Raw genomic sequence first — 21,742 nt, 5'->3', positions numbered from 1 at the left:
CATACTTTTAATGATGCCACATTGCTAACATGTAAACAAACGGGCAAAAAAAAGTTGTAGCCCACAGTGTACCTCACTCACAAATACTTCCTGCTACATCAGATGCTGTAGTTTCAAAACTGAGAGCAAGATCTGAAGTGAGACAAATAATATAAAACTGAAGTGAGACAAATAATATAAAGGATGTGAGGGGAGCAGGGGTGGGGGCACAGTGTCAGAAACTCCTGTTTTACACTGTAATGGTGTGAGAGATTTTTCCAATATTGCATCAGCAGCTTTGAAGCTGCTGGTTGTTCCTGCTGTGTCACCAATAACTGACCAGAGAGAGGAGAGAGCCATGCTCCTGTTTCCCTCTGAGACACACTGAGTATCTCTGTGTTATGACTCCTGTTCTCCACCAGTCTGTTGACCTCTATTTCACAGAAAAGCTCTGCTTTTCCAATTAGCCATGAGTCACAGAGAGCAGACATAAAAGAAACAACATTTGTTCCTCCACAGAGCTTACACTGTCCTCTCTATATATTCAACACATTGAACATATAAGCATTTAAACGGTTTCTAAACATTTCTTTTCACCTGTATCAGCAGCTCCACACAGAAGTGAATTTCTCAGTGGAACTACTGACTACTGGAACTACTATCCACTTTATTAATCAGAGAACTACCACCGCTTGCTCAACCAAAGTCAATGAGGTACTGACAATTCCTTTGGTGTTTTACTTCTCCTCTCTGGATTTGTCCTGGTTTAGATGGGGGCTTCAGTGAAGTGAAACGGGCGAGGAAAAAATGTCAGAATAGGAAAATAAAAAAGTTAAGCTTCATCTAGAACACTGTCGTCAGTGACGCCCTTTGTGACTAGATACAAACATTTATGGTTGCAAGCTGTTAAACAAACAGACTGGACTGATGACGTCTCCACCGTTAACAATAAATTAATAACAGCAGCAACCACAAAGCTGACACTCTCAGAAAGCTATTATATAATAGTAAACACCACTGACCAACGTCAGCGTGTAAGCAGAAGCAGGTTGTAAACAAACCAAACGGAATGAATGAATATGATATTATGTCTGTCATATGATTTACACTATGACTGAGCACAAACTTAGCTCATCCTTTGGACCACATAATATCAGTGGTGTTACAACGTAATGACTGAGGATCTTATACAGGAGGCATCCGTGACCCAGAGAGTCCAGACCTCATTGTTCACTGATTCACTTATTTAACCCTTCCTCTGCTGCCATACCGTTAAAATAATTGGAGAACCTGGAGAATACCTGACACCACTGTCACTTACTGCCACCATATATATTAGCTGGAGCACTGTGTGATATGTGTGATAGTGTGAAATGGCTGGATAATTCAGCAGTGATTGATGTGGTTAAAATATAAGCCTGCAGCTCTTCTGCTCTGAACTCAGCCCATCAGATTGCTCACAGCTGCTTCAGTTTAGCACTTCAATCTAGTCACATCTCTTCTTCAACTCAGAGGAGATAAGCATTTACTTCCTGTGTCTAAAAATAATCTGATGCCACTGCTTATGCCCACGAAACCCACTCATTACTGTTGTGTCAATTCAAAAACATAAGGGTGTTAGACTGAGTGAAAAGTTTTGGTTTTCACCTCTTACAGTTTGTCAAATGTACAACTGTTTGACTATCTATAAAAACAGGTCTTCTGGGGGTGTTGTCAAAAACAACAAATTAAATGCTGTAATTTGCAGAAAAATATTAAGAGAATTAGAATCCCCGCCTCGTGGTTGTATCCCACCGCCAACCAGTGAAGTTGCAGGAAATTTTCTGTTCCTGAGTTACAGGTGAGGTTGAGCTATGTCCATCTCTTCATACGACTTGAAATGCTTCTTCATACAAATTCAACCCAGCAACACAGTTTAGCTTCAGCTTGGGCAGAAACAGAGTCTAGTGACCTGAAGAGTTTTTGCAGAACATTATGATGTCACAGCGAAGTTGACCTTTGACCAATTGGATATAAAATGTCATCACTTCCTTTTAGACATTTGAGTTATGGTCAAAAATAGGGCTGGGCAATTACCTGAATTTTATTTTGGATTACGATTTTGGCTTCCAACGATTATAAAAACAAGATAATCGAGAGAAAACTATTATTGTGCCACATTCTGTTTCAAAACAAATTACATCTCCCCCACAAAAGGCATCTGACATTTTCGGTTCCGCTCTCGGTACTGAAGAAATTAGGGAAAAAGATTTCGTATTTGTTATTACAACATAAAAGTTCTCTTTCACATTCACCAACTGTCTGATTAAGACATTCATCTATGATGCATTTCGTGGTTCCCTACGCAGAAGTTCATCTGCATCTCTCTCTCTGACCCTGTGCTTGAGGGGCGGGGCAGCTCTCTCACACCCACTGGAGCACTGTGCAGCACGCGCATACACACACACACACACACACACAAAGTCAATGAGAAATCGTGTTGAATAATCATGATCTCAATATTGATCAAAAATAATCGGGATTATGATTTTTGCCATAATCAAGCAGCCCTAGTCGAAACATGTTTTGTGAGGTCACAGTGACCTTGACCTTTGAGCAACAGAATCTAAGGCGTTCCTGAGACTGCCAGACAGACGGAGAGATGGACAACCTGAAAACATCACACCTCCACCACGCCTGTCGCCAGCACAGAGGCACAATAAGGACATGATTTATAAGTAATCAACAGAGCCTCATTAACCTGAAGAATAAAAAATGTGAACAACAAATTAGGTGGAGTTAAAAAAAAAAAAAAAAAAAGAAGCTCTTCTCTTGGTTAATCTTGGCCACAGTTGTTGGAAAAGTGATGCATTGATTCCGCTTCAGAAGCTCCCTCAGTATATGAGAGAATTAATTAGTACAAATTTAAGATTGTGATCTACTAATACACATGGTTAATTATGCAGCTGCTAATTTATTTGCCTAACTCATCTTGAGAGTGGAGCATGTGCTGCTGTGTGCAGTTGGACTGTGCTGCTCTGCAGCTGGGCTCAAACTGCTTGAAGGGTTTTAGTCTGTGCCAGCTTCTGCAGGGCCTGGAATAAATCAGAGAGACTGCTGCTGTTGCACAGCAGCCCAGTGTACCAGAGCACCACCACACTATCTACTAGCATGTTCAGAGAGGGTGCAGCTCACAGCATGACACTGTATGATCCTGTAGAGCTGGTTCAAGCTTCACAGGACGGCGTATTACATCAGTGTTGTCAAGAAAGTCAGAGAGTTATTCCAGAAATTTACAAATAATTATGCTGAAACAAAACTTTCCACCTGACTGAAAAATATGAGTATCTCAAGTAAATAGATATGTTGGCATACAGTTAACCAAGTAAATTATTTTCAACTGTGTGTTGAATTTCAGATGTATTTTTTCTTACTAGGCAACAATGTGAAACAACTGCAAAACAAAAACTGGTATTTTGTGTGAAAAACATGTTTTTTTTCTTCTCTTTGTTTAACAAGGAGACCGATTCAGTTGTTGTGAATACACACACACACACACACACACACACACACACACACACACACACACACACACACACACACACATCACAATATCACAGATATGAATGTTAAGTATAATTTCACCCTGTTATTTTTTATTTTGTGAACTGAGGTGGTAATGAAGTTAAACAATGATTAATAGAAGCTTGCTAATGGTAACATAAGTGCACATATACATAGTCATATAAAGTAAATAATTATACTGTATAAAACGGAATAGTTTAAATTAAATTAAATTGGGTTTTTTTTGTGTTGAACACCAAACATTGATGGAGTTAGTATTTCATCCACAGAGAATGGCCTGGTGCATTTACATATAAATGATAAACTGCTGTGAGAATATTATGTGATATGTGTTTTATAAGAACATGGAAACAGGGCTGAGCAGGATTCAAGAGTGAAATAACTGTTTAAAAAAAGTGACAGATTTTGACAGATATTACGATATTGGTAATTTTTTAATTTCATATTCACTGAAAAAAAATGTAAAAATGACGATGATGTGATTTTTGCTGGGNTTGTGTTAAAAATAGGGCTGAACAGTACAAAACAAAAAAATCATTTGCGATTATTTTGACAGATATTACGATATTGGTCATTTTTTAATTTCATATTCACTGAAAAAAATGTAAAAATGACGATGATGTGATTTTTGCTGGGTGTTCCTTTACATCTGGAGAATATGATTTATAGGCCGGGGCTCGTCTGTAGCTTCATTTATGGTCTGTTGTGACACATTTTATATTCATCAAAAAAACTGCAGCTCCTGTGATTTGGATATTGCACTTGGCCATATTGTGTAATATTTCTATTAATTGTTCAGCCCTGGTTAAAAACATGTTTTACAGACAAGGTGACACAATAGCAGCTGCACAACGGTGACCTGCTCCTCACTGCAGTATGGTTATAGGTCAATGACCCTGACTACAGACAGCAGGTGAGCTTAATTGGATTGGCTGTTCTCCAAACCACATATACAGAAGTCAACTGTAAGAGAGACACAGACAGAAAACGACAGAACAATCCTGGCAACCATCACTGGGGATACTAAGTTCGTTTTTCCACCGCATGGTACCAACTCAACTCAACTACCAACTCTTGGTACAAGCTGCTTCCTTTTCCACTGCAGGTAGTACACCCTTAATGTTGCGACCAGTTACTGTGGTCACTGTTACTGCAGTGGCAACACACAAAGCTAGCGTGTCGTCATCTTCAACGTAACACACACATGTACAATGGAGGATATCTGAGGGAAACCAAACAGAGAAACGTCTGCTCCTCCTCATTGACCACACTGTGGTTTAGTGGGATGCTGTACCAAAAGTGTAACAATAAGTGAGAGAGATGTACCAGGCTACAGTGAGCGGTGTACAATCGCTTGGTTTGTTCAGAACGCTGTCTTGCACAATAATGACGCAGCTCAGATTTTTTTCATCAACCGGAGGAGCTCAGTGATCCTCGTGTGTGAGTGCCGTGAATGTTCCACTCACTCTTTGCAGGCGCTGGAGACGTGGGCCGGTACGGTGTATTTACAGTCCATGATCATGGTGAGCGTCTCGCTGTCGTTAGCTTCCTGGAAGGGCGGCTGGCCACACACCAACATGAACAGGATCACACCCAGACTCCAGATATCTGAGGAGGAGGGAGGCACAGAGAAGCAGTGTGAATACATGTATACTGATTTTTAATTACAGCAAATCATATGTGAATATGACAAAAAACAACCACACGCTGAGTTTAGAACAAACACTAGCACCGATAAAGTAAGATGGATAGATCACTGAGTTAATTCTACACAATATGAAACCTTGTCGTCTTAATACAGATAATCACTTCTTAAATTTATATGACAAAAAAAAACAAACTATTCTATGACATCGTTATATTTGATGATACTGCATCAATTATTAATAGTTTAACACGCAAAGATTCATGGCAGAGAGTGCTTCACAATGTGTTGTGTACTTGACTCTTCCTCCACTAAAAACGTAAACTGAGACAGGAAGTAGTGTAAGGCTGCACCGCTAACATTAGCATTAGCAAACCTGGTTGAATAGTAACATTACCACCGATGGCTGAATCTTTGGACTCATTTTGGTTTCTACAGTAAAGAAGACACTAAGGAGATCGACAAGAGCCGTGCTGTTTACAAAATGTACCAAAGTCAAATACTCTGGGGACCCAACGAATCTGAGAGCCAGGGTTGTAAAAAGAAAATTGATTCACATTAGAATCGCGATGCTGTCTCTACTAATTCAAAATCAATTCATAGATTACAAAATAATCAATTCATATTTTTCAGTCTTGTAACAGCGCTGGTTTACATTTTTTCCTGATATGAGTTTAGCTTGCCAGTTCAAGAGATGGCACTGTGCCGATTACCCGGCCAGGTATTTCTCCTTCGCATGCGTGAGAAGAAAGTGCAGTATGAGCAATGTAAAACACAAAGGAAAAAGTAATCTAACCTGCCCCATCTTCATTGAAGGCAGCGTTTGAGCACATTTCACATTTTGTAACCTCGAGGAGAAGAAGCAGCTCAATAAGACCCATGTTATCTGCAGCTTTATATACATTTTTAAGATCTGGTCATCACTGTGGTGTATGTCATGTAGAGAGCTAATAAAAACAAATGAAATGGCCAAAGAAAACGTTCCACCTTAAAATTGTCCAGTAGCTGCCGAGAGCCTCTGAGTTGCTCAGAGAATTTCATCATGTGATCTTAGTTAACTGATCTATGTAATCTTGTCACCATAGGAACAGTGGTTACATAACCTTTGCAACGAACCGCAACTTAACGGTACGCATGCTTGCATGTGCATGTCATTGGTGCACTCCAGTACTTAAACAAATAGCACTACACCTCTGACCATCATACATATATGAAATATATAATGTCATATACTATATGACGTATTACCATTGATTTTGATTCGAATCATGAGATTTTCTGAATCGTGCACCCCTACTGAGAGCACACCGCTCTGATGTACAGCTAACAAAACAGCTGCACATCAGAGTGGACAAGTGGATCCTTCTCAACTCACTGTGCAACCACAAGTTCATACACTGAAGTTACCACTGACCTCTACTAATGCAGCCAAAATACCTCAGTCAGTACTTTATTCTTTCAGTGGCAAAGATATGTGCTCTCTCAGTGTTGTTGTGTGAAGCCTTGTTTCAGCATCATACCCTCCCAACAATAGGTCACTGACATCCTGTGTCCAGGATGTACAGGCAGGTAAAAACAGAAATGGTGGATAAGACAGAGTTTGACATGAAGTCCATGGAAAAGATGCCACGGGATCCAAACAAGGAGACAATGAAGGGAAGTTACTGAGAGAGTCTGGTAAACAACATGGATGGAGGGAAGTGTGCAGTGAATGTCAGGTCTTTCCTGTCCCCATCTCATTTGTCCCATGTGATTGTAACCACTCCTGTGCTCTCACAGCTGTCTCTACACTGGTCGACTGTTTGCCTGCGTAATGCGCCTGTTTCATTGAAACCCCAAAACAAGTTCTCATACATGGTGCTATCATGCAAAAGTGTGTGTGTGCTGACAGTATAATGCATGTCAAATCAGTTCATCTGTGTTAGTGGTTGTTCAAGTGTGAGTATGTGCTGTTGCTAGTTGCACCGTGAGAAAGCAAACTGTCGGCATTCAGAAGCAGTGGGCCATTCAGACTTTATGCAACCATGATCAACAACAATGCATGCGCACGCACGCATGCCTCGCTCCAGCAGTGTGAACAGTGGTAACAGAGCTAACAGGAGGAGGGTGGGAAACAGACTCCAGCATGCAGCTAGGACAGTGGCTCACAGACACAAACACAGAGGCAGACAATTGACCAAGTGCATTAAACACATTCTAGTCTTACTCTTAAACAAAGACCAGATCTATCTCCTCACTAACTCTTTTCCATCTCATATACAAACATGTGTAAATGAACTCGGACTCCTCTCTCCTCTCTCCTGTCTGACAGAGGAGCAGAGCCAACTCACTCAGGCTGGAGGAAAAAAAGACATCACGGCGGCTCCAGTCAAATATTGGCAGCTCTGAGGTAATTACCATGATGAGAGTTTTTAAGTAACTTTCTAATTAAGCACAAATGCTCAGATGCCCTCGGTACTTAATGGGTTGGCAGACTAAAGCCCTGATGAAGCAAAAGAAAAAATGCCAGATATGGAAAAAAAAAAAAAAAAAAATCCAACTCTGTTTTTATGTATAATTTTTTTTTCACCGATGCTTTTAGCTCTAGGCTTGAGTCAGCTATCTGTTAACAGTGATGCATTATGGGTTGGACATGCTGTATCTTCAGACCCAGCTGAGCGTTCATACAGACAGTGAAAAAAATAAACAGGACTTGAGCTCATGGTGCTTTTAAGAGGGAAAAGCTCACCTGACTATGTGATCTGTTTGGTTTGGATTTTAACACCCTCCATCAGATTCAATGTCAGGGACACCTGTATCTGTGTAGCCACATGACTGCGGCTCTCTCTGAGAGGCTCTCTTCTCCTGTCTGTCAAAGCCAGCAGGGTCATGGTCTCAGATTGTCCCTGAGGCCTGTTTTATACCAATCCACTTACCCATGTTCACTCAGCAGTAATAAAATAAGAGGACAATATAAACAGTGGACACAGTGTGCATAGAGAAGAAGCTGCAGCTGCCAGTGGTCCAGTTACAGTCTGCTTTATGAGAGCATCCACAGCACAGCCCAGGCTACAGAGCAGTTTAGAGGATAAACTGCTGCAGATGGCGTTTGTTCCCAGAGAAGGCAAAAATGAAAGGTATTAGCAAAACTGAGCCACTGCTAAAGCTGAACAAATGGGGTGTTACAGGGACAACAGAAGCAAATGACGGTTTAGTCTAAATGCATCAGAACAAAGCATCAGAGAAAGAGATAAACATCATGTATCTCTACAAGCACCAATGAAGTGTTCTATGTGCTCTCCGTGATCAGCGTTTCCACGTCTATAATATTTTTGACACCCTGACCAGCTCTGTACCGAGGTCTCCTCTGATGAATCATTAACAGACATGGATGTAGAGAAAGGTTGGCTCAGCGTTACTTCAGCGTAGCAGCTTGTTGCTTATTGTACCAATTAGGTTTCCTGGATGTGTTGGCAAATGTAGGATCAGGTCAACCTCTGTTCTCGCACTGAGGGAGGCTGCACATAGCTGAGTGCGTTTTTCCACCTGGGACAGTTTCACCACAAACCTCATGAATCATGGACTGGATGTTCTGGCTGAGAGCTCGATACAGACCTTCAAAATGTGGACTCCACCTCTTGAATCCTGCTCAGCCCTGTATGTTGTACTCCGTCCAACAAGCTGGCACCAACCGCTGTGAGAAACATCACTGTGCCCATATATCAGTTTAGATCCGTGTGTGTAGATACATAACACCCACTCTGTTGCAGGATTTGTCTGATGGTTTGATTATCCTACAGGACAACATGCAGATCAAGGTGTGTTTACAGGTGTGGGAGTACTTCTCGGATGTGTGAAGCTGATAATTGTCCGCAAGCGATGTCATTTGAGGCAGCGCGTGTTGGAGCTGCAGACTAAAAATCAAGGGGTGGTGAATTGACCAGACCTATTGTAGCCTCTGACCAAACTGTTGGTGGCAGAGTTGCATCATGGGTTATTACGTTGCTAGGTTTCGACAAGGAAGAAGATGAGGTGGAATAAAATAGACAATACAGCTGGTTGTGTTGCTTTGAGTTCGATTCTTTTTACTTAATTTTCCATCATGAGTCCAACAATGTTATAGGAGTGTAATGCCAAATCCATACAATGCTCTGGCTACAGATATACCTATATTATAGTATAATGGAAGTGATGACCAAGTTACAGTTTTAAAATACCACAGTCTCAAAAAACGAAAGGCAGTAACAGAGAAGTAAATGTTAATAACAAACAGTCAAACTTTGGGCCCCTTCCTCTCTCTAAAAGGACTCCAGCACCACAAGTGTCTGAGTCTACTGCAAGGGGGAGGAAAGCCAGACAATCTCACGTAGGCTGCTCTGTAGGAAACACGTAAGAGAAACTAAACTACCCACTGCTATTAGCTCTGACACAGACCTTACAAAACAACTCATCTATATCAAACACAGCTTCCTGAGAATGAGATTGCTGCATCTGCTGCCGTTGTTTCCAGTTATTGAAATATACAGATATAAAAGTCTTAGTCAAATAAAACATCAATAACTGGCCACATGGTGACGCTATTGCAACAACCTTTTACTATGACTACAGAAGGTTGAACTGCGCTGACAATACCCATAAAACTTTGTTAGCCAGTCATGAAAACATCATTACATGACATCTCAAATCAAACGCATGGGCAGTGCTCTGGGTCATACAAACATGGTATGTACCAAACTTGGTAAAGCTCAGATGAAAGATGGAGGATAGGGAGTCAAAAGTATCTCTAGCAAAAAATTCAAAACTGCAGAAACGTTTGTATAAAGCAAATGGCCTATGTAAAGATATTAGCCAACACATTTTGCAATGATTGTTAGCTCACTTCTCACCACATGGTGGCGCTATTGCTACCATTTCTGATTGTGTGAAGCACTGAAGTATGGGGAGGCTGTTCGCCAAAATTTATTTATTTTTTTTTAAATGCATGGATTGAAACAGGAACTTCTAAAGCTGCACTGAAACAAATGTAGACAGGAGCCAAAAGGAAAAAATATAGTAAGTGTTTTCCAGAGAAGTTAATCAAGCTACAGTCTGACACGCCCACAACTCATCTGTCTTCCAGATGTGATGCTTAATTCAGCCAGCATGTTCAACCACAGCTGGCAGTACGGCAAAACAACTTCATCTGGTGTCTTTCAGACAAAGCTGTACAAAGCTGCTGTTCAGGGTTTTAAGTCATAAATTCAAATCATTTAGGCTCATTCATCAGGTCTTTATTTTCCAAAAAACCTCCTGCCCAGATGTTGTTATAGTACGAAGACATGGTAAACCTGGCCTGGAATTCATGTAGTGGGACAGAGCTCTGAGACTGATCAGAGTGATAGGTTGATATGTTTATATTTTTATATAACTCACCTGTTTACATTATTATTATTGTTATTATTATTATTATTATTAAGGCTTAAAGTTCTGTATAATTGAGGGCATGGCCTCTTTGAGTGACAGGTGGGTGAGCATATGTTTGCCACAAACTCTTTGTCCATTTTTGGATTACCCGGGAATTAGGTCAGGCACTGCCAAGAAGGCGATGGCAGAGCAGCTCACTCTGAGCTTCAAAACCGCTCTTCAGAAACCTGTGGGTGACATCACGGAGGCTACATCCATTTTTATTTACAGTCTATGGTTTGCAACAAGGAAAGGGAACTGTTTCAAACCAGTAACAGCCCTGAATCAAAAAACAAAGGCAGAGGCTTCTTCATTCATTTCAAAGAAAAATGAAAAAGAAAAGCCTGTAGTGTGGAGTGCACCTCAGAGCGTTATGATAATGTCTTGTCAGGTAAAGAGGAAAAAACTTATCGCTGCAGTCATTAACTCTGCAGAGTGATTAGATCAGCATCAAGTGGCTAAACTGAGCAGATTATTGTTTTAATTTCAGTGGTTTCTCAGAGATTCAGACCTTTACAGTATCACAGTGTGGGGTCATCATAGATATTTAACAGATGCTCAAATATAATCACATGTCATATGTTAAAAAGTGTACATGCTACAGAGAATATTATTTTTATTTAGTCTTAACAGTTTCACAGCTGACCGAGGCACAACTGAGGAAAGTGAAACGCTAAACACAGGTAAAGGACAGTCCCACAGTATCACTGTACTATACTGAACTACACTGAGTTTATACTGAGTTAGAGGGTGTTCCTTTATATAATTTATAGCGTCTCTGTAGCACCACAATGCTTCAGTTATGGTCTGTTGTGACACATTTTACTATTATCAAAAACACTGCAGCTCCTGTGATTTGGATATTTTGCACTTGGTCATATTGTGATTTTGATAACATTTCAATTAATTGTCTAGCCCTAGTTACCATGATATATAATACATGTCCCTGCGATTAAAGATTTTGGCCACATCACCCACCCCTACACTGGCTTTCACCTAATGTTGTGTTCACTTATTGATATAATATGATGATAAAACTACATTGGGGTTTTGCTAAATACACATATATATATATATATATTTTATACTGGTGTCATATGTCATATTCACATGCAGACTTAACACTGAAACTATAGTGAAACTACTAGAATTAACGCCTCATGGTTGTATCGCTCCTCCACTCAGACTAGTTTCAGATTACATCTGTTTATCCAGAATCATTTGTAAGAAACTTTGTTGAGTTAGGGCTAAAAAGTGTTTTGTGAGGTCACACCGACATTGACCTTTGACCACCAAGATCTAGTCAGTTCATCCTTGAATCCCAGTGGACATTTGTGCCAAATGTGAAGTTAGTCCCTTGAAGAGTTCTTAAAATATCATGTTCACAATGCCAAAATCATGTTCTGTGAGGTAACCATGACCTTGACCTTTGACCACCAAAATCTAATCAGTTCATCCTTGAGTCCTAGTGAATGTCTGTGCCAAATTTGAAGAAATTCCATCAAGGTGTTACTAAGAATGGGACAGATGGACGGAGAACCCGAAAACAATAAGCAGTCTCTTGCATCTCATATGAAAATTGGCTCCACACCAAAACTCTAGATGATGTGCCGCAGCAGCGAGGCATGAGCGGCGCCTCAGACACGTCTCACTCAGGCTGTGGCCGCTCCAGCCTGTTAATATGGACGCTGAAATGAAAACCAAGAGGTTCCACGACCGTCACACACAGGTGAGGTAGAAGTGTGTCCACAGAAAGACACCACAGTCACATTAATGGACAGCAGCTCTAGAGGCTGTCACCAACATGTACAACACTGTCAACCTGAAGGACACTCAAACATTCTCTTCAACCCTTCACTCACACACACACTCATTACATCAACATAAATGGTGTTGTCACTGGCAGACAGAGTGAAGACGACACTGTGACAGCTGTGGATCTCCTAAAAGGCCTCTCTCTCTCCGTCACATGCAAACCTGCTGAAGCTCCGTGTATGACATTCTACACTAAAGTCATACACTACATGTCTATAGAAACATATCTAATGCAGATGTTTCCACACAGATGCACTGCATGGTACAATGAAGCAGCTAATATCCCATCTTGCCCTGTGGCAGGTATAGAAGCGCTGAGCAGGCCAAGCTGATTCTAATTTTGTATCAAGAGAAAAAGATCTACGTGACTTCAAAGAGGGTTCATTGTTGAAGATACAATCACAGAGTTCATCAACTGTCTGGAGTTTCCATAGTAGCAGAGACTGAAGTGGCATCTGCATTTCGCTCTAAGTTTAGCTCTGAGTCACCAATAAGTCGTCCATAGTTACACACAGAGGGATGTTACAGTAGAGCTGCAGTGATAAACCCTCATTACAGAGATGAATCTACATCTGAGACCACATCAACCCATGTGACACAGTTACTGGAAATGACTGTAAGTGCGCCGTCCCCTCTGTCAGCTGTCTCTGATGACATGTTAGACAGTGCTCTCCACCACCATCATCTAAACACCACATGAGGGAATATGTTTATGAAGAATGTTTCATCCTCCAGTAGATATCAAAGACTTGGAGAATCAACATGGTGTATGTACATATATGTATGTTTTTATGCACTGCAGTGCTGCCCCGTGATTGGATAATTGCATGAATAAACAGGTCTACAGGTGTTCCTAACAAAGTGCTCAGTGACAATATCTATGTAACATACAAGCCAACAAACCTAAATAAAAAGAGCCAGAGGGAACATGAGTGGGTGAGAGAGAAACTTTTTTTGGACCAGTTTCATCTGACTGAAAGGCATCAACACAAACACACACACACTCAGGAAGTGGTAGAAGACCAGATAACAAACAAACTGCAGTGGCTTCAGGTACTTAAGGCTTCCTCCTCACAGCCAACACCCTGGTGCTGCCCGATTTGCAGCAGTCTGCCATGAACAAGTCAAACACAGCTAGAATCCACACTCACTGTCAAATACAGGGTTTGAGTGTCAATAATATTTTCTTCCTTTAACTGATAGAAGGACTGAATCTCACTCAAGCACTTGTCCGAGGGGAAGCAACAAGTCTTTCCTTCAAACCATCAGGGTTGTGTGGAGCATTAAAAGCTCGTCCAATTACAGATTCTGAGTCTAAATTGTACTTACAGGATGTTGACAAATAAAATCAACAGAACATCATCTCACTATATTCTATTCTATAAATCAGTGGTTGAATATATCACAGAGGAAATTTACTCTCCAGGACTTGACATCACAAACATTTCACTCATGTGACCGTGCTGTTTCTGTTGTAAAAGAAATTCCATGACGCATTGTCCTTACAAAGGGCCCTCTACACACCCCTGTGTCCTCACCTGTGGACTTGATGTGGATCAGCTTAGATGGGCTGTGGACCGCTGGCTGAGCTCAAAGTGGTCCAGAAGACCTGCTCACGAAAGCTGCTGGACCAGTGAGATCCTTCAGTCTTTTCCATACAGAGGTTCTACGTGGGCGGCCCACACATGTGGATGAAATGACTCAATTTCATCTGAGGTCAATCTGACATTAGAATCTTATTTCAAACTACCTACATTTTGACTAACTACCTGGATGAGTTGGGTGCACTTAAATGTGGACTAGAGGTTTCTCTGTAGCTAACATCTACCACCAGCCTGCATGTGAGGCGTTTAGGGGACATCTGTAAATTGAAACGACAAAATTAAGTGTGTTATGTTACAGTCTCCCTCTCTAAACTGTTTGAGGCTCTGTAAGCACATTGGTCACAACTCGCACCACCCACAAGTAAATTCTCCACCTGTGGGAAACAGGTCTTTGTGTCTAAATCGGATGAGCAGAACTAAGATTTATACTGTTTATACAGTTTAAAGCAGTCCAACATAATTACATATTTATGAAATAAATACAGGTTGAAGCAGAAATAATTAAAAACCTAGTGTATTGAAATGAATTATTTCACTCTGCCTCTAAAGTGTGACAGCAGCCTTGAAACCTGGGGGCATTACAAAATAGACTGTACAGCATGGTAATTCTTTACATCCTGTTGAGAACCTCTGACATGCTTTATTCACTCTCATTCTCTGTCCCTGCTTTTTGCCATGATGTTAGCCTGTAGTAGCATCAGAAGTGATTGGTAATAAATAGATCAACTGATCATGTTGACATACAAAGACTGCTGCAGGCACTGGATGACAAGTGACATCTCAGACAGAATGCAGGTTATCAGACCTGACTCTGGACATTGAGGATGGAAGGAATAAATAGAGCAGACAGACATCCCACAGCTCTCTCACTCTGTTAGCAAGCACACTCACTGAGTCCGGAACAGCTTCCAGCAGGTGAAAAATAATCGTGCCACAACTTTTTGTGTGGAGAGTTGTGTGGGATTTTTTTTTCCCTGTGCCATCCCAAATGTTAATTGTATCACTGGGGCATATTCCTTCTGCTCGTCCTGCCAGTGAGAGAAACAGCAACAGATGTTGAAAGAACTGTGGCACACAGGAACCGCCAGGACGCACTGATGCAGACAGTGATCACTGATCAGAGAGGGAGGGTGTGTTTTGGCACAAATGAAAGAACATAAAATAATATAACATGTATGTGTGTGTAGGATCTGCGCTCATATGTTAGTGAGTGAGGGTGCGTGAGACTGATAGAGGAAGTAGAGGAGGAATCCACTGGCTCTCAGTGAGGAGCAGAGCTGTTGTTTCTGAATATGGATGAGAGCCAGAGCCCCAGAATAAAGTGCAGCTCTCTCCCAGGTATCTCCTGCCTCATGTTGTCTTATATTAGCATGATGGCTGGGGGCTGCTCCCCTCATCTGAATATCAAAGACACTAAAATCCCTCACTCATAAACTACTAACATGGTATTTACTGGATATGACATTTACTTAGAATTATGGATGGTAACTAACAAGAACTGTCATTATTGATTTATATGTTTTCTTGATTAACTGTCTGGTGTATAAAGTTTCACACTTCCCCAGAGGCCAAGGTGACACATTCAATTTGCTTGTTTTGTCCGACCAGCAGCACAAAACCAAGAGAGAGAAGTTTACTCTCTCATTAGAGAGCAAGACAGTCACAGCCATGCTAGCAGCTCTGTGAAGCTAATGTCAGCATCCTCATGTACTAACACGCACAAAAATGAAATAATATTTAGTTTTTTTAAATGGTTTGTGTTATTACTGAATGTATCTGGTCTTCTTTTCAGCTCAGTGTGTGAGTCTCTGCTGTGTTTTGCTGCCATTTACGTTTGGCTCTCCTGTCCTGTGTTTCATGTTTCACCTGTGTGTGTCTTAGCCCCTCCCCTCACACCCAGCACAAATCAGAGGAGAGATAGGTCGACAACTTGGCATGTTAAGTACAGTAAAAACAAGTGTCAGAAATCTCTCTAAAACAAAGATGAGCAGACGTCGACCCCAAACGTATGTAAGTCAGGATGACATATCGTTGTTTTTAAACTCACAATCTGGTGACAGTGATGAGGATGCTAGCAGATACAGCTGCAAAGAAAGACCCCACCCCCAAAGCAGTTCACCTCAGGGGAAAGACTGTTATACTTCTACTCTACTGCATTCACTGTAGCAACTTGTACAGATTAAACCCAAAAAGTATATACAGTAATAGAATTTAGAAGGATGGTACTGGTGTATTTTCAATAGTGTTGTATTGCTGCTTTTACTAAACTAAATGATCTAAATATTTCTTCTGAGTTGAGGCTAATGGGATTGTCATTAGTTTTAAAAGGTATTTGGTCATAAACAAAAATATGAGACAAACTGAAATTTGGACCTGACGACAGCACAGCTGACTGACCAACATGTCTATCCCTGTAGTAGAGATGAAATGGTTACTGGTTTCATGCTAAGTCATGGTACAAATGCCAGACGGTTAGTATTACCATTAAAATTGTAATTATCACTGTGATAACTGTGGTGGTTTACTGTGGTTAATTTGACTCACATTAGGTTCTGTACAGCATCAACCAGGGTGGCACGGTAGAGCAGTGATTAGCACTGTCAGCGTGCAGCAAAACGTTCTGGGTTCAAACCCTGGGCTTGGGGCCTTTCTGTGTGGAGTTAGCATGTTCTCCCTGTGCCTGCGTGGGCTGTCTCCGGGTGCTCCGGCTTCCTCCCACAGTCCAAAAACATGCACAATTAATCGCCGACGTGCCCATAGGTGTGCATGTGTGCATGTTTGTCTCTGTATGTCCGCTAATGTCAGCTGGGATTGGCTAAAGCCCCCCACCGTGACCCTGTAAGGATAAGTGGTATAGATAATGGATGTTTGGACAGCATCAACCAACAACAGTCTCCCAGATGAGGGTTTGTTATGTGTCAGTCAAAACATGGCAGAAGGCAGAGAGAGTGCCGCTCTGGAGATTTCTCAGCTTTCTAAAACCTTTTTACACCAAAGTTAGCAGGTAGAAGCGGGTTTTTCAAAAGCAACTAAGCTCTCTTAGAGGGAATTGACTCGTTTTACACTGCCAGACAAGTTTGCTTTTGTGTTCGGAACGATCTCACATGCACACAGATCGCACACACAGATGCAGGAGAGAAAGAGTAAGCTATAGCCGCTGAGCCTCTGTGTGAGATGCTTCGATCAGTGATCGAGTGTTTTTAAAAAGAGCTACAGCTCACTGTCATCCTCGAGCACAGTGTAGCTGCCGTTTTCCTGGTTTAACAGCACCGTGCTGGACAGGTGACAGGTGTGTCTGCAGTGTCTGTGCTCTGAAAGACGTTACAGCACAGATTAAAAAAAAATGCTATTCCCTTGTTTACGGAGTGGGCATGCAGCAGGCAAACCCAGTACTGCTACTGGTCCCTTATGATTGACTGATTTGATTTGAATGATTTCAGGTTGTGTTTTATTACTTTTTTAACATTTTCAGTGCATTTTAATACTGATAACCGTGATCATTTTGTTCACTATATTCGTGATACTAAATGAAATATCATTTCATGTCTACCCTGAAGACGTGCTACAAAGACAACACAGGCCTCTGAATGTTAAGAAACAAAGTCAGTGTTTCTGTTAGCGTCCTTAGCAGCTATTAAACATAATAACAGTGACCTGACAGGAAACCAAATCCATGCAGAGAGCAAATCATCTATCATTTCTCCTCTGCAGCTAATTAACGTACCAACATATAATTACTCATGTGTTAGTCCAACATAAGGAAGCCAACACTGGACTGAACAAGACCTACTGTGTATATGATCGTGTATGCTCCGTGAATACTAATATTTACTCATAAAATCCCTTCACAACAGGGCTTACAAAAACTGTAATTGTTGGAGCTTCTAGTTTGAAAGGAGACGATGTTCACTTTAAATCATAAACCACCAGGGCTTTTGATCTGCTCTTCTGAACATATTTCATTCAGTCATGGTTAGAGGTGAAATGTGGGTTATGTAATGAAACAGCCCGGGGCCCTCCTGACACCTGCTGCAGTGTGTAAGAAAACTGTACAGGTGTCACAACCGGGTCAAAGAGCTGGTCCCAGCAGTGGCCTGCAGCACATACACTCCTTCACACAGACGCGCACACAGACGCACACAGACACACACAGACGCACACACAGACGCACAGACACACACAGACACACACAGACACACACACACACAGTCTTTAAGCTATAACCTCAAAAGGCTTAAGCATTACATACTCCTCAGGTGAATTTATTTGTGTCTTCAACATCGTCTCTTGTATTTGTCTGCATTTATATGTGTTTGACCAAAGCCAGTGATGGAGAGGGGTTGGGATTAGAGGCAGAGACCCCCAGGGACCACAGGAGTACTACCTCACACCTGGCTTACTCACATTCACAGCATCTGTTACCATGGCAACACTAGTTCCCGATCTCAAACTAGAGACTGAAATGTGCCTCTGTCAGGCCCTCTGGCAAATCTGTCAACACATACACACTGACACACAACAACATGGCAGCCGTACACATTGCTATTTGTAGACTCTCAGCCTGGGAAAGTCGGGCATGTAAACCTACAATTATATCTCACGTTTACATTTGAAGTGCTGTGTTCCCAAGTGATTCACTTACAGAAGAGGATTGAATTAATTTTCATACCAGCAGTGCAAGCAGCTTGTATGAAAGTGAAAACTATGAAAATAATAAATACAACTACACCATAAAATGTTCTTTTTCTATAAACAAACAATGAGGAAACAGGAAGTGAAGAATAAAGCCCCTCTGCATTTTTATATCTTATATATATCATATATATACCCAGTCAATCCCAGTCCTAAAATTGTCTGTCATGCCTACATCTCTCATCTTGTCCTCTTCCTGATCCCCATTACCCCAAATACATTTACATACATGTGTATGCTGCGATCTACTGAACATACCCTTTTCCTCTCTGCATTACAATGGCACCATGATACTTTATTTAGAATCTTGTCCTCTCCTACTCTGCATTCAGAAGTGATATCACGATACCTGACATTTTGGTAGTCGGTACCAAATTCAATACCACAGTAAAACAGAAACCAACAGAGGCTGCTGCACACACAGTGTGCTAAAACATACACGCACACACACCTCCATATAGTGAGTGTACAGCAGTAGTTTAAACTGACTAACGAAGTGACAAGACCCATGGTGTGAAAATATTCATTTAAAAAGTCAGTGTTATATTCTGACTGTAGCCTGTTAATGTTTTGAGCCGCCCGCTCATGTTATTAGCTGTAGCTATGTTAGCCTAAACAAGCTAACGTTAGCTATCTCCACACACCAGTCCTGGTGTCTCTTTTTTTACCACAAGTCACAGTGGACCCGTTGCTGCACCTGCACCTGCTTCTTCTCTTTGAGTTTGATGTCATACTACAACACCTGTAGGGTTACTATACTGCCCTCATCAGCCCTGGAAGAATCACATTTCCAGAACCTATGACATCTACGGTACCTTCAGTACTGACGGTTCATTGAAAAAACATTCAGAAAGTACCCTCAGAATTTTGGCATTGACTTTAGATTTTTGAATACACACCGTCTGTCAGCCAACTACTTTCTCACAGTTCCAAGTCACATCACCGTCACTTTTGATAACCTGATAATCTCATAACTATAACTGGAGAATTTTAGTCATGAGACATCTGGATCTTAAGTTATAAGAGAAACAAGCTGAGCAAATAGCCCCCATCTCAGCTCCTCCATATGCCCTGAGAGAAACATTGATTTTTAACATGAAACTAGTTTATTCAGTGATTTCACTGGTTTTATTCACCTGGTCTTTTTAATTTGGAGGAGACCTCTGTGGATAATTCAGCTGCTGGTAAAAAAACAATGAACACTGAAGGAATCCAAACAAGCTGAGCTAATGTTAGCGGCAGCTACACTAACAGCTCGCAGCTCCTCCTGACGTCCTGTGTCCATCAACGAAACACTGAGTTTTATGTGACACTGCTATATTCAGTGTTTTAACCAGTTATAGTGTATATCAGTAGGGCAATATGACTTAAAACGTTGGCTTTTATTGTAAATCATTGTTTTTAAACATTATGTTTGTAAACATTAAAAAAACAAACATAAAACATAAAAATAAATTAACTGAACTGAAAATGTTGATAATTACGCTTGTTTTTCCAGTCATATTCAGTTACCAGGTCAAAGACCATGGTTTCAATAAAAGTCAAATGTTTAAGCTCTCACATGGTTTTTATTTCAGTGAAAACCCTCTGGTTTTAGGAGGTTGTTGTCAAACAGAGGGGACGCCTCAGGTCTTCATGGGTTAAAGTTCTGATCTGGATAAACTCTTTAACTCCCTCCTTTCAAATAAAGTGTTACCAGAAGTCTTCACTTCAGCTGATGCGTCATTGTTGAGGTTAAGAATATGTGTGGAGCAGCAACAGGATTCAGCCCAACTAACCAGCCTGTAAATTATCCCACAGACATGTTAGTCTGCATGTTTGAGAGACTGGTCATTCAATTAGCCTGCCAAGCAGCCAACTGGGCCGACCCAGTGGCCTGTGATGATACAGAGAGACGGGCATCACTGCACACAGCAGCACCACCTCTACTCTGTCACGGATCACTGAAAGGAGTAATTACACTTAATCACCTCTGCTTCCCTGCCTGCTTGTTGTCCTCTCTCTATAGTGAGGGAACAGTTCATCAAGCAGCTCTGTCTTTGGTTAGAACACAGGCCAACATCATTTCCTGTCTTCATCACCTCTCCTTCATAGCTCTCATTTTCAAAGGGAACATGTCTCCAAGACCTTATTTAGTCTGGGACAAAGGAAAGTACTAACAGGATCTAAAATCTTCATCATGTCCATCTCAGCTGGTAGTGGAAGGAGACACTGACAGCCAATGAGAACACAGCTGACTGATTCACTGGTTGGCTGGCTCACTGAAGGCTGGCCAGATGCAGTACAGTGCTGGCTGCTTTATCTGGGATGTGGACTTGTGGATAAGTCAACCAGAGAGAGCTTGTCCCACTCAGCAGCTCAGTATGTATTAATAGCTGATGTGTCAGATGCAGAGCGGTGGAGACATCTGCCACCCCAACCTAGACTGCTTTTCAGGAAGTGGAGGGAGTGGAGAAGATGTCAGGAGCACAGGAGAGGACAGGCCACAGTGAGATGGAAAAGTCAAAATGGAAACAGCTCACACTGAGGGTGAAACCAGATCCTGATGTAGAGCCTGGCAGCACACTGTGTGACATATCACCCACCTCCTCTGCCTCCAGCTGAGAACACACACACCATGCTGTAAACTTTGGCTACACATCTTGGCAGTGACGAATGATACAGCTTCAATTTACAGTGTATCATGGCTTTTTCAATGGAAACAGTGGTACATCATGATACTGTAACATATACTGTAATATCTCTGGGAAGTCAAAGGGCAGAGCTGGCTGCTAATAGAATCTTACAAATGCTGCACACTTTCCCATTTGCCTAGGTTTGTTGTTGTGAATCATAATCCAGAGTTTGTCTGGTCGGGACAGAAGAAACAACAGATTCAGACTGATTCACTAACAGTGTCTGTGTCACATGAGGCAGTGTGTAACCTGGCTGACTTACAGACAAGCAGCAGCAACTGGTAGCAGATGGTAACAGCTCCTCTCTGAGCTGCTATCTCACAGACAAAGGCAGAGCTGTGTTTCAA

The 21,742-nt window shown here is 41.5% G+C and overlaps 1 protein-coding gene across 1 annotated transcript in view; it reads right to left on the bottom strand.

Moving 5' to 3' along the window:
- The window catches only part of snrk (SNF related kinase), a 51,631-nt gene that overhangs the window by 17,715 nt on the left and 12,174 nt on the right, over positions 1-21,742 (bottom strand). The window contains 1 exon segment of the mRNA XM_022750894.1: positions 5,010-5,151. Within this exon segment, the coding sequence (XP_022606615.1) occupies positions 5,010-5,151 (142 nt within the window).

This window comes from Seriola dumerili, unplaced genomic scaffold (genome assembly GCF_002260705.1).
Source record: "Seriola dumerili isolate Sdu_G_001 unplaced genomic scaffold, Sdu_1.0 BDQW01000016.1, whole genome shotgun sequence".
Classification (NCBI taxonomy): domain Eukaryota; kingdom Metazoa; phylum Chordata; class Actinopteri; order Carangiformes; family Carangidae; genus Seriola; species Seriola dumerili.
The sequence above is the reverse complement of the archived record's forward strand: the minus strand, read 5'-3'. Positions and strand labels throughout refer to the sequence as shown.